This window comes from Perkinsus marinus (genome assembly GCF_000006405.1).
Source record: "Perkinsus marinus ATCC 50983 genomic scaffold scf_1104296935302, whole genome shotgun sequence".
Classification (NCBI taxonomy): domain Eukaryota; phylum Perkinsozoa; order Perkinsida; family Perkinsidae; genus Perkinsus; species Perkinsus marinus.
The window spans coordinates 959,062-971,521 of record NW_003214508.1 but is presented as its reverse complement, the minus strand read 5'-3'; the positions used below and the strand labels follow the sequence as shown (position 1 = coordinate 971,521).

At 49.9% G+C, this 12,460-nt stretch overlaps 4 protein-coding genes across 4 annotated transcripts in view; 3 read left to right on the top strand and 1 right to left on the bottom strand.

The window, feature by feature from the left end:
• Pmar_PMAR003597 (wd-repeat protein, putative) overlaps positions 1-503 on the top strand; it is a gene marked incomplete at both ends in the record, with an annotated part of 646 nt that extends 143 nt beyond the window's left edge. The window contains 3 exons of the mRNA XM_002784292.1: positions 45-120; positions 170-292; positions 343-503. Of these exons, the coding sequence (XP_002784338.1) occupies positions 45-120; positions 170-292; positions 343-503 (360 nt within the window). The remainder of the gene's footprint in view (positions 1-44; positions 121-169; positions 293-342) is intronic.
• Positions 504-1,633: 1,130 nt separating this feature from the next.
• Positions 1,634-3,220, bottom strand: Pmar_PMAR003596 (hypothetical protein; the record flags this gene model as incomplete). The annotated part of the gene is made up of 9 exons (XM_002784291.1): positions 1,634-1,747; positions 1,788-2,019; positions 2,067-2,230; positions 2,274-2,384; positions 2,434-2,557; positions 2,608-2,686; positions 2,732-2,881; positions 3,005-3,108; positions 3,159-3,220. The coding sequence occupies 9 exons, from the start codon at positions 3,218-3,220 to the stop codon at positions 1,634-1,636; spliced, it is 1,140 nt and encodes a 379-aa protein (XP_002784337.1).
• Positions 3,221-5,650: 2,430 nt separating this feature from the next.
• Positions 5,651-10,790, top strand: Pmar_PMAR003595 (Trehalose-phosphatase, putative; the record flags this gene model as incomplete). Its single annotated transcript, XM_002784290.1, has 31 exons — positions 5,651-5,784; positions 5,840-5,891; positions 5,933-6,057; positions 6,114-6,219; positions 6,268-6,423; positions 6,448-6,569; positions 6,594-6,762; positions 6,819-6,904; positions 6,953-7,070; positions 7,115-7,188; positions 7,244-7,402; positions 7,451-7,525; positions 7,577-7,661; positions 7,711-7,781; positions 7,838-7,981; positions 8,026-8,081; positions 8,128-8,232; positions 8,284-8,465; positions 8,510-8,667; positions 8,721-8,821; positions 8,957-9,020; positions 9,073-9,167; positions 9,215-9,262; positions 9,375-9,441; positions 9,490-9,627; positions 9,673-9,796; positions 9,844-9,963; positions 9,992-10,121; positions 10,155-10,368; positions 10,417-10,497; positions 10,541-10,790. The coding sequence occupies 31 exons, from the start codon at positions 5,651-5,653 to the stop codon at positions 10,788-10,790; spliced, it is 3,609 nt and encodes a 1,202-aa protein (XP_002784336.1).
• Positions 10,791-11,085: 295 nt separating this feature from the next.
• On the top strand, positions 11,086-11,620 carry Pmar_PMAR003594 (small nuclear ribonucleoprotein D1, putative; the record flags this gene model as incomplete). Its single annotated transcript, XM_002784289.1, has 5 exons — positions 11,086-11,176; positions 11,223-11,315; positions 11,364-11,419; positions 11,464-11,539; positions 11,592-11,620. 5 exons carry the CDS (start codon positions 11,086-11,088, stop codon positions 11,618-11,620), a joined length of 345 nt encoding a protein of 114 aa, XP_002784335.1.
• Positions 11,621-12,460: the final 840 nt, after the last annotated feature.

Here is a 12,460-nt window from a genome sequence, read left to right as displayed (position 1 = left end):
GTAGTAGCGACTAGTTCAAGGTCGAACGTGATACTCCATGTCAGGTTACCAGCGCTAAGATGCCTCATGCTAACGTCACTGCCCTCGCTTTCAGTGAGAATGGGTATCACATGGCGACTGGTAATTCCATCCTTTGGATATGATAGGGGGCATGAGGAAGCTTCCTTAGGTACCAAGGATGGCGAGATCAAACTGTGGGATCTCCGGAAGGCCACCGATTTTGCCACGCTTACCGCTGCTGGACCGGTAGAAGATCTCAGTTTCGATCATAGTGGTCACTACTTGGCCGCTGGTAAGATTGAATTGGAAGAGGAATGGGACGTATCATTTTCTTCCATGCAGGATCAGTGAAGGGCGCCGACGTGTATCACTTCCACGGCAAAACCTCCCTCTCTGAAGTGGCTCACTTCGATGCTACTGGCAGTGCCCTGGCTTGGTTGAATGATGCCACTGGATTGGTTGTGGCTGACGGCGCCGATGTGAAGACATATGGTCAGGCGTAGATGACATATTGTATTGGAAGAGTTACACTATACGTGAGGTCAGTTTCTTAACGCCACACTGACTATCGGCATTCATTATTGAATTGTGTTACACTAGTTCAATTGAATTGTGGCTTATAAAACTGGGGGAATGATATTTTGCACTACAGGATGCAATAATCTTACCTTGGGAGTTGCATCGCCGTCCCATGGCCCGACCTCGTTTATTTATTGGTGACAGCGATCCCTTTGTTCGCTCATTTTCCGACAGTAAAACTAGCAACCCAACAGTTATATTCGGAAATACGAATGAGGGGTTTACCTAACGCTACGATAGGTGAGGCAGCGTTTCCAGGTTAACAAAATGGTACACAGCGTTTAAACTCATCTCGACGGACCGAGCACAGAACAAGTCTCGAATAAAACAGATGAAAATGATCAAGTGTTGCATACTGCAGGGACCCCCTCAGTGAACTGAATCGTGGTCGACCCTGCCATCATCTTCCATTTAAGGACGACCTTGGGCCTGTGCAAATCTAGCCGTTCGACGCGCTATCAACTGCACATCGTAGGATATCAAAACATCCTCACATCAGTTACGTGCACATGCTCCATTTGGGAGAGATGTCCGCCTTTCAAGCATCAAGATATTTATCTCATGTGGCTGCCTTGAACGGAATCGGCTACCTGTATCTGCTGCGTTCCGTGATTGCTCTTTATCCTAGTCGTGCAGCCTCCGAGTCATTCATAAATGCGCAGCCGAATACAACGGCTCGATCCACCAACACGATACACTCGAACTTTGCCGCCAACGTCGAGGCAGATCTGTTCGCGCTATTCCATTAATTCTTCGGTTCAATAGTTTCCACTGGTAGTTAGGGGAGACCCAGGGGAGACCCCGGGTACTGAGAGGGCTGATTGGAATGCTTCTTAAGCGAGAATGATTTTGAACTGGGGGAAGCGAGAGTCGATAAAGCTCGACGATCAGGCATGCCTCTCAGCGGACTGGGTTTGGAAAACTAGCATGAACCTCTCATTAGGAGACAATTGAGAACGCAAGTTGCCGTGAGGAAGCAAACAAATATCACTGGTGATCTGGGAGGAGAAACGACGACGAATGTGACGACCTACTGCCATTATGGAGGTCACCATCACCACATAAGGGACATAATCAGCCAGTAGAGGATGATAGTGCCGACGATGATGGTGAGGGAACCAATACGGGAACGGCCGAAGGCGTTGGCCAGAGGGGGGCCAAGATGGGTCTGAGAGTCGATTCAATAGAAGGATAGCAGTACAAACTACATTAAGGTAAGCAATACTGGCACCAGCACCAGCCAGGAAGGAGAAGTTGCCGAGGAGGAGGCTGGCCACTGTCGCCAGGGGCATCGGCGCCAAAGAGTAACTGCGGGGGCGAATGCTCGTAGTGAATAGGCCGAGGTGGACTTGCCTATAAGCCGAGACCAAAGGGGCGTACTCGAGGGGTTTGGCATCCTCGGGGCCTGGGACGGGTGCCCCTAGGGATGGGGCATAGTACCTAGGGGGAGGGAATAAGGAGAGGAAAGGAGGCGGCCTGGAGAGAACCTGGAGTTGGGATCAGTAGCACCCAAGTATCGCTGGAAGATTATTATGAGGAGCGGTACGCCAGTCATGCCGCTTATCATCATCATAGACCCCGACATGAACACCGCTACGGGAGTGGACAAGGACACATTGGTAATCATCGTCACAATAGCCATGGCCAGGACCTGATCGTGAAAGTGGGAAGACTATGACCATCTGCTGGCCTACGGATAGGAGTAGGATTATGCTAGGCCCAACAAAATCAGGGTGCTCCATAAGGGACCGGTTAGGGCCGCTGCCCATGCCCATCGACACCCCTTGACGTAGCCTGGACGACACCTGAAGACGGCACAACTACGAGGAGGAGGATGATACGATGACTGCTTACTGTCTCTGGATCTGCTTTGAAGTATTGTCCAACGCCGCGTATGCCCTGGAATCGGCCCAATACTCCAACAGCGCCCCCTATCAAGTTTTGGGAGGTATTCGAGGCGAATGATGGGGGACCAAACCTGACCCCAGGATTCGACGAGTGCCGGCCAAAGAGAGCCTCCACTCTTACCGACTCGTGCCAGCATTGCTGACCACGCTCCTAGCATTGCCGATCTCGAACTGCTCGACTCCCCGGCCCATAGATCCATCTACAGATCAAGTGATTCAAATATAGGGACAAATACATCCATTACCAGGCCGAGGTTGAGTTTGCTTTTGTTGTTGTTGTTTATTCTGCTGCGGTGTGCCCGACAGGTTCACAGTCGTAGTGGTGTTAGGCCTATCGTTCAAACGCATGTCCGCTGACGTATCATCTCGAGCGCTGGCAGTGGAATCGGGAGTGCCTATGAATCCACCACAAAGCATAACAGACGTGGAATGTGAGCGTCAATGATGTCAGATCTCCATATTATAAGAGCCCGTGTGTAGCAACATAGAGCATTTCCTCAAATATTAGTGGTACCCACCACTAGATTTCTCCCCGTCAGATTGGAATAAGTCGCTCATTTGAGGCTCCCCTTCAGTCGGCCTCTCCCACTGTGTGATGCCTCTTGCGGCACAGTGATAATACCTAGCAATGCAGAGAGTGGTCATCAGAGCCGATGGTAGTACTCATCCTACGGCTTCCCCTCAGGGGTGTGGTATTCTTTCCAACCAGCAGGTAGTGGATTGGCCTGGGACATTACTCCAAAACTGATGCAAAAACCACATCTTGCTTGCGTTCAAGTTTCCCAACTCAAAAGCTTCGCAATGTTCCGAGGAAATTCTGGAAGGAACAGAGTTATGGTAAGACATGGTCACCATATACAAATACGGCCAAGCTGTTGATAGAAGCAAACAACAACAACAATAACAATAACAATAACACTAACAATAGCAATAGCAATACTAACAATAACAATAACAATAACAATAACAATAACAATAACAACACTATGATTACTACTGTTGTTACATAGCACACCTACAAGTACCTGGTAGCAGTCTCCTAAGGCGAGTAGAGTAAGCCGACCCTACGTGTTCTTCCCATTGGCGATGACCTGTTGATATGTAACATATCAATGGTCATCATACATCACATATCATCATATACATCAACATATCATATGTTCCCGACCTTACAATGCATACCCTGGACCTCACGATTGAGCACAACCCGCAGAGTGTCGAAGTAGGCTGTACTACCGATAAGCAGTATCTTCCTCATCTCACTGGACAAGAACCCGAGCCTGGGAAATCCTCGTTCTTACTACCCTTGTCGAACTCTGGGTACCCTCCTAAAAATGATACATCAGCTCCACTCCGCTGTTGCCCTCAACCAGGAGTCGATGAGCCCTCGATACGTATGGGACAAGAGTTGTGACGTAGACTGTACAGTGGCCAAGAGCATAACAAGCGTAGCAACACAACAATATCGACGGGTTTGGCCATGGAACAACAACGATGGAAAATCGTAAACGCATCTGATAGCTCAGAGAGGCTCCCATGTGAAGTACTTATCAACTCAACGTAGGCTATTGATGGAAGTGGTCATCTACGGCATCCTGCATAGTGACATGATTGGTCTTCACCGAGTAGCCGTACCAAGGGATATCCAGAGTTCTGCATATGAGAGGGCACCGACAGCCTGGGAGGCTAGGGTGAGACGGCCACACTGGTGCGGGGTTGAGTAGCGACCTTATAAATTTATGGTTTGATCCTACCCGAGTATGAACGCGTCTGATGACAGTGCCGAGCGTGTTCCTAACGACATCACTATGTAGAGCATAGGTGAAAGAGACATGGTTTATACCTTCGCAACACTAGTATACGATACAGGAGAAGGGCTGGCCTAGGCTAAGAAGAGCAGCAGCACCTCAGAACCTGGACTACTACTCGACCACAGTTCTCCCGAGAATCATCCATTACACCCACGTCGAGTAGGACGGCTCGGAATCTAGCAACCTAGTGGACTCCCAGAGCAGGTGTATTGGGAAGAAAACTGAACCGCGTCATGACTATGCTTGGATACCTCTACCCGGATAAAGCTCCTCTCCTCCTTCTCCTCCCCTTGCACCCTATAGTTGTTAGCATTCAAACAGACGGCACAAGACGGTAAGCTGATGTTGGAATGCACCGCGGCGCTGCCTTTTCCAGAGACCTCTGAAACGTGAGAGTAACATCCTCCGCAGCAACTAAGATGTCAATGGATGGAGCCACTAGATAGAACACATTCGGAACTTGCGGTTGCTCCATTCGAATAACGATAAGCCTACGTCGTTGACATGATACGACAGTGGAGCGATGAGGAGCCAACAGTCCCTAACCGAGTGCCTCATCGAAATGGTGTAAAAGCTTGACAGTTCTTGACCATCTCATTCTGGCCATGCGTGGAGGTATTGTAGAAGTGAAGTTGTGATGGAGATAGATACTCGTCCTAGGAACATCTCTAGCCTGATCAATGGAGGCCCCCGATTTCGAACCCTGTCGTATTGCGTTGAATACAGTACGGCAATACGGTCAGGGTGTGGTAAGCTCCTTTGAGGGCAGCCACCCACTGTAAAGAATACTCGTCTAGCAGTCGACTGATTGCTCTGAAAGGTCTTTATCATATTAAAGTGTAAGATACCGTAGGGTTACACCACAGTACCATTTCTGTTGGTCAACAATATCAGTAATGTTCTCCACCTCTTACGTTGTAGGCACCCTCGAACACGTCTCGACGCTGTAGGCTAGCCTGGGCCGCGGTGTTGGCACAGTAGGAGCCTTGCCGACTTGCGCCTACTTGCCATAACTCAACGGCTTTTACACGGATGGCGATGATGAGAGCAGCAATCAATCGATCACAGTGAAATGCCTCACCTATGCAGCTGTACTTCTCCTATGCTCCGCTGTATTCTTCGTCCTCAGCCGCCTACCGCCCAGCAAGGCTTATCCTGTTGTTCGCGCGGCGCCGTTTACTCTCATGTATGTGATCTCGTGGCGCTGTGGTAGTTCTCTGTGATGGTGTTACTACTGTTCATTACCTTCAATATCGTCTCAACTCTCCTATCGCCTCGTACGTTTTTTCACAGCAGGGTAGTATTGTATGATGATGCTAGTAGGGCTTCTTTTTTCTGGATCTGCATGGACTCATGGATCCGACAGCATCAGCAGCTGACAACCCCATAGTGGGCAAGGGACAACCCGACATCGCTACCGTCGATACGGACCCGCCACTGGTGGTCCCCGAGGGGGAGAGAGCGCTTTACACTCGGGTGTTTTTTCGGTAGGTTTTACCCGCAACCGCAGTTTTTTTTGCATATATCGTCCGCGCCCCTCAGGTGTGTGGTGCCTCAAGAGTATGCATCTAAGCTGAAGGAAGATAACGGCAAAGTAGTATGCCGGTCTGGCATAGGCCATAGTGGTATGGTCAGGTAGTTGTAGTTGGGGACGGTGGAGCATTGGGCCATTGGGACCATCGCAAAGGCATCGAGCTCTTCACCCAAGAGGACATGTTCCCATGCTTTTATACTGTGGAACCTATGAAGTTCCAAACTAAGTAATGCTGATTTCTGGGAGTGGTCCGGTTGGGATGCGTATCGTCTTGGCTCTTAGAGTCTGTGTCTCCTATCAATACGCCTTGGTGACCCAGGATGGTGATTTGTTCACCTATATTGACAAGGAGAAAAGAAGTATGGTACCAACCGGAGGGGAAATGACTGTGAGTCCTCTGCATATCACCGCGTTGATGGAACCCTGCTCGTGACAGATCGAGGATGATTTTGGTATGTATCGTAATGCACTGCACCCAGAGGATGTGTCCTCACTCTTTGACGATCGGTCGTCGAGTGTTGAGGCACCTAGTCAGAGTTCACAGACCCCCGAGGGCAACGCTCACATTGTACTGAACATAGAGTGCTTATTGGTACTAAACCACAGTTCGTTGTAGTTGTTCGAGCAGAGGATGGCCGCTATTCGTTCTCTGGACTCCTTCCCGCCCTTGGAGAGCAACAATGGTGTCATCATGGTCAGCTTTGAGCTCCCTGTGAAAGTAGAGAAAGTCGATGGTGAGTGAGCCGATGTCGATGGTGTTAGTGTTTGCTGTATTCCTGTGCTGGATGCTGTAGGGAAATGGGTGGCCAGAGCATCGGTATCGGGCAATGTGATCCCTTCTATGTACAAACTGCGGCATGAGTACCCAGTCAGGGTCATGTTTGTTGGCTGGCCTGGAGTGCATGTGAAGGATTATGCGGACCAACGAGAGGTGATTTCCCCACTATCATTTTACGGTTTTTCAATCGGAAATGTTGTTCTTGTTAGATTCGCGAATTACTGTTGGATTACGACTGCATACCTGTTTTCCTCGCTGAGGATCTCTACCACAACTTCGTCAACTTCTGTGACAGGTGATTGGACTGCCGCTTTTCTCTTGATAGGTCGCATTCGACTCGTAGGTTCCTGTGGCCCATCTTCCACAGTGTTGTTATGTCGTTCGTGTCGGATGAAATTCCTCGGCCCTTTGACCTCCAGCAATGGGCTGCCTATCAGACTGTTAACCAGAAGTTCTCAGAGGTGATCCCCTTCAGTCTTAGCGTGCTTGTGATGATCGAATTCAGGTCGTGTGGGCCGCATGTCGAGAGGATCAGGATATGGTCTGGATTCATGATATATATCTACTACTCATGCCCATGTACTACGCGTCAATGCTAGCCTTGCTACCTGCGCCTCGAATTGGCTGGTCTCAGGCTGGTCGGCAGGAAATTGCCTACAGCCAATGTTGGCTTGTTCCTTCATACGCCGTTCCCGAGCTCGGACCTGTATAAGTGTCTGCCTGTGAGAGAAGAGCTCCTCAAGGGGATGCTCTGTGCGGACCTGGTTGGGTTCCAATTCTTCGAATATGAGAGGTGAATCTAGTAGGACCGCCGGGGTGGTCGGGTATGTCTTTGTGTTAGGCATTTCCTTACAAGTTGCAAGAGGATACTAGGGCTTGACTACCACTTTAAGAAGGGAGGATTCGTCTCTGTTGAGTAGGCGGACCTATACCTCAGCGATGATGATGTTTACTTTGTTGTCGGTAGTTACTTAGGAAGGGAGGTTGCTCTCAGAGTCGGGCATGCTTGTATGCATTATGACTATACCATGCATAAAATGCAGGAGCCCGCGGTATGTAGCTCTAGCAGCCCTGTGATTCGACTCCATATTGAAGTGTTAGGTCGTTGAACGGGCCCGAGCCCTCCGAGCCCACTACGGTGACAACGTTATAGTGTATGCCTCAGTTGATCGGTGAGTTAGCCTAGGGCCTGCCTTCTCGTAGTGATTAATGACTGTTGGATGCTTAGGTGCGATCGTCTGTCCGGAATCGGTTTGAAATTCCGAGCATGGCGGTTGTTTCTAGAGCAGCACCCTAACGTTGTTGGAAGGGCCGTACTCCGACAACATGCTTATGTGCCCAAGACTCACTCAGTTGAACTGGCTCATAAACTGTAAGCTCAAGTGCTCGAGGCCTATCACGAATGTAACCCCTTAGGGCATGCGAATTGAAGGAGATAGCAGCGAAAATAAACAAGCAGTTTGGAATTGAAGGTAGTCTTCATATGGACCTCTCCTTCGCCCTCATTATCTCTCCTAGTCATTCACTTCGAGTCGGGCCCACTCAGTGCTGTCGATCGTATGGCTTTGTTGAGAGTTGCAGATGTTATATTGGACACTAGCGTGAAGTCCGGTCTCAATTTGGGTAGGTCTGCCGTAGTCTTCGGGCGCCTCATCATCAGGAGTTCTATTGCAGTCCCGTTCGAGTACTATGTGGCCCGTGCTGCACTATCACCAACTAGTCCGACCAACCTCAGAGGGGCGGTCATTTGCAGCGAGTTTTCGGGTTGTTCCCGAGTCCTTATTGGCAGTCTTAGTGTTAACCCGTGGAATACCGACAAGCTTGTCTCAGCCATTCAAGATGCCAAACACATGCTGGTAGGAACATACCCTCACTGCTGGCTCAGTATCACTCCATGTAGGGTACTCCGGAGCTTGCCGAGCGGTTATATCGCGATACAGCGTACGTGTCAAGTCATTCGCTGCTTACATGGGCGGAGGATTTCCTATGTGACCTACGGCGGGCACAGAAGAAGGCTGAGATGATGTACATCACTTATGGATTCGGAGCTAATTTCCGGTGGGTCATTGGTCTTTGATCATTGTGGGTTGATGACGATAGTAGCGCTCTAGGTTGATGGGGCTGTCTGAGGACTTTCAAAGATTGGAACATGATGAGATCCTTGCTGCTTATAAGAGGTCCAAGTTTAGAGTACTGTTTTTGGATAATGAAGGTAGCTGTTCTCGCATTGAAGGGTGTTTGCTGTGATGTTGTATAGGCACACTATGCTCGACATCGTATATCTCTCGGAATGCTTATGGTTCCCCTCGTGCCTCCTCTGGGCAGATCCCGAGCTCGTCTAGTGAAGGAGAACTGACTAATCTACATATGCATGGTAGTCCACCGAGTGAGAAGGTCCTCCAGATGCTGAGGTGGGACAAGCTCGGTGTAGCTGCTTTACGTGATGTTGTTGTTGTTGGTCAGAGTCATTTGCCGAGACCCTCGTAATGTAGTAGTCGTCCTGAGTGGTCGGAGCCCTGACCATCTCGAGAAGTGGTTTAGCAGTGTAGATCACATAGGTAGGTCATCAAGATTATTTCTCGATCGTACTTCCCCGGTGTTCTAGGTCTCGCTGCTGAGCATGGGTACTATTATCAAGTACCAGCCCTCAATGGTCCGGACTACCAACAGGGTACCACTCAATCTTCACATCGTCATTGGGAATGCCTGCTCAGTGAGCTCGTGGTGGCTTATTGCATGTGGTACTTGCTTTGTCTCTTGTTCAGGTGATAGTTATGCATCTGAAAAGGACGACACGTCTTGGAAGGCTATAGCGATGGAGTTGATGAAACAGTGGGGGAACCTCACTCAGTCAGGTCTAGGATTGTGAATGGCTGCTAGGTATGTGGCCCGGACCCAGGGATCGTATATCGAGTATAAGGGGTCGGCCTTGGTGTGGCAGTATGGTGATGCTGATCCTGATTTTGGACAGTGGCAGGCCAAGGAATTGGCCAACAGCTTGGAGGAACTCCTTGACACGTAAGTTCGGTCCGGAGACTCTCAGCAGCTCAGTAGGCCCTCAAGGTACAACGTGGAAGTGGTTTGTGGTAAGGGCTATGTTGAGATTAAGGTGAAGGGTGTCAACAAGGGTATAGCGGCGCAGATTATATTGCAGAGGCTCTCTAGCATTCGGGGCCAACCCGACTTTGTGAGCAGCTCAAGTTTGTACTTGTTGGATAATGACGTATTATTCAGGTCCTCGCAATGGGAGATGACCAGTCTGATGAACTCATGTTCGAAAAATTGAAGAGTCTATACGAGCCCAAGTCGTCTCCTATTCCTCCACACATGGATAGTACGATGGGCGCCACTCAGGTGTCTATTTCACTATTGTCGTGGGCAGGTCCTAGGCCTCATCCACCTTCACCGACTGCATCTTCTGGCAGCTCTGTGGAACGGCCCCACCGAACACTCGGGCTTAACTCGGGCAGCATTCATCGCGATCTCAACCAGTTGGGGACGGGCCTCCGAAGGTATTGGTATGGGCTGGGTTGATTCGATCCTAGGCGGGCTGCTTAGGCCACCCTTCAGCACGACACCGTCATCAAAGGCGGGTCAAGCAACAGTATGGAAGAAGGAAGGTGGTAATCTTGGGCTGCTGGCATCGCATGGGACCAGCACTAGACGCCCGCAAGGCGAGGCATTGTCGATCCAACAGCACGGGAAGGGCGCTACTGAGGTCTTCACTGTGTCTGTTGGGAAGAAGCCTAGTCATGCGAAGTAAGTGAGATTTGTTATTTACCAGAATACATTATCCTACCACTACAGGTGGTTTGTGGCTGATACGCATGAAGTTTCTGAAGTGTTGGCCTCTCTTGCTACGGCTTCATCATCGGCGGCTTATGCAGGGTACTTGTATATCTTCGATGCGGGTGTATAGCTATTGTAGTAGGTATGAAGTACTCAGTTCGAGTACGTGCCCAGCATGGGGACGTCAATTGAACCCGTGTGAAGTTAGCCGGTCCGGTGGGGTTGCGTTGGGCAACGGCTATGCTGAGCAGTACGAGGGAAGTCCGGAAAGCTATATGTTCTCATACGACGAGAACTTCGAGGAGCAGGAACTTTTCATGAGTCGTGGTGACTTTGGTGAGGAAAGCGGCGAAGATAGCGAGATGGCTGAGCTTCGTCAGTATTTATATTAACCTTAGCCTATTTGTCCCACTCATGAGCCTATAGGACACTACGGTGTCACAGTGATTGCTTAAGATCATTTTTTGTGAAGTGCTTTTGCTATTATACTATTCCCATGATTACCATATGTACAACACTATCGCGGCTGTCCTCGACTAGGTATTATTCGTACACAGGTCTAAGGCTCTTTCCACTCTCGCGACATTTTTGAGACCATTTCCCTTTCAGCACACAGTGTTTATGTTAGCATGGGGATTATGTACTTTTGCAGCGTGTTGTCGTCGATTGTTGTTGTGAACGATCCTTATGAAGCTCGTACGGTTCCTGCAGAAGCTCAACTCGGAGACAGTTACTGTGGAGTTGAAGAACGGCACTGTAGTTCATGGGACCGTCACTGGTGAGTCCACTGTTCGATACGAGTGTTTGAGGTTGTATGACGATAGGTGTGGATGTGTCGATGAACACGCATATGAAGAACGTGAAGGTCACAGTGCGCGGCCGCAACCCAGTGGGCATGGACCATTTGACCATCCGCGGTACGCTATAGAGTCGGCTACAGTTGTGTACTGGGGGGGTTGTGTCAGGTAGCACTATCCGTTACTTCATCCTCCCCGACCATATCCCTCTGGACACCTTACTGGTAGTAGTCGAGGTGCTCTGTTTGATCATGCACTCCTCTTGTAGATCGATGATGGCCCGAAGAATAAGGCTGCTCGCGAGAGAGGTTTCGGTAAAGGGAAGGGCAAGGGAAAGGGCAAGGGTAATGCGGCTTGCCTTGTTTATGGTGTAGGTGCAGATGTTATGTTGGTCAGGTAAGGGCAAGGGTAAAGGTGCCCGATAAGCGTCTAGGGGGGGGCAGCGGCGGACTGGAAGTAGAATAACGTTAAGCCTCGACTTGATCGATCTCTCATGTGGGAGTACTCGACCGGTATACACCATTGCTGTTGCCACTCAATACAGGGCACTAGTCCGTTAACAGCTCGTACCCTACACTGACGATGGGGTCTCGTTTGGGCTTGCATATTGAGTTGAAGTCGTGAATTATTAGTTTGGGGTTGGACAGTTGTTGGGCGTATATCATGACGGAGCCTTTTCCTATCCGGCCGAGCTTATGCTATTCTGTGGAGGATTGGCGGCGGCTCGAGGCTGAGGACCACGTCCTTGGTACCATGTTGGGGACCATCCCGAGTGACGCTCAGCAGAATAGCAGGCTGGGTCTTCCGATGGTGTATCTGGATAGTAGTACTACGATCACAGAGCCACTTCATAGACGTGATGTAGTGGCTCGCCATTTGGCGGGCAGAGGTCTGTGGGTTTGCGTGCAGCCTAACTACGGCAGTGATTTGGTGGTGTACCTAGAAAACCCGAGGAAGAGCCATAGTAATTGGCTAGTGCATGTGGTAGATGCTGGTAAGGGCCCTTCGTCGAGGGAGCTGGTACTGTGGAGACGAGTGGCCGAGGGGGTCAAGAAGGCGTGTGTGGTGGCGGTAGTAGAAGGGCATGAAGTTAAGGGATATTGGGCGATAGCTAGGGGGGACCCGAGGGAGAAGGGAAGGGGTTCGGAGGAGGAGGAGGAGGAATATGATGCCGTATTGGATGATTAGCATCGACAGATAGCAGTTCCTCAGAAGTGTTTATCAGCTTTCACCTGAGTTGACATGTTGTGTAGAGTAAATCACCC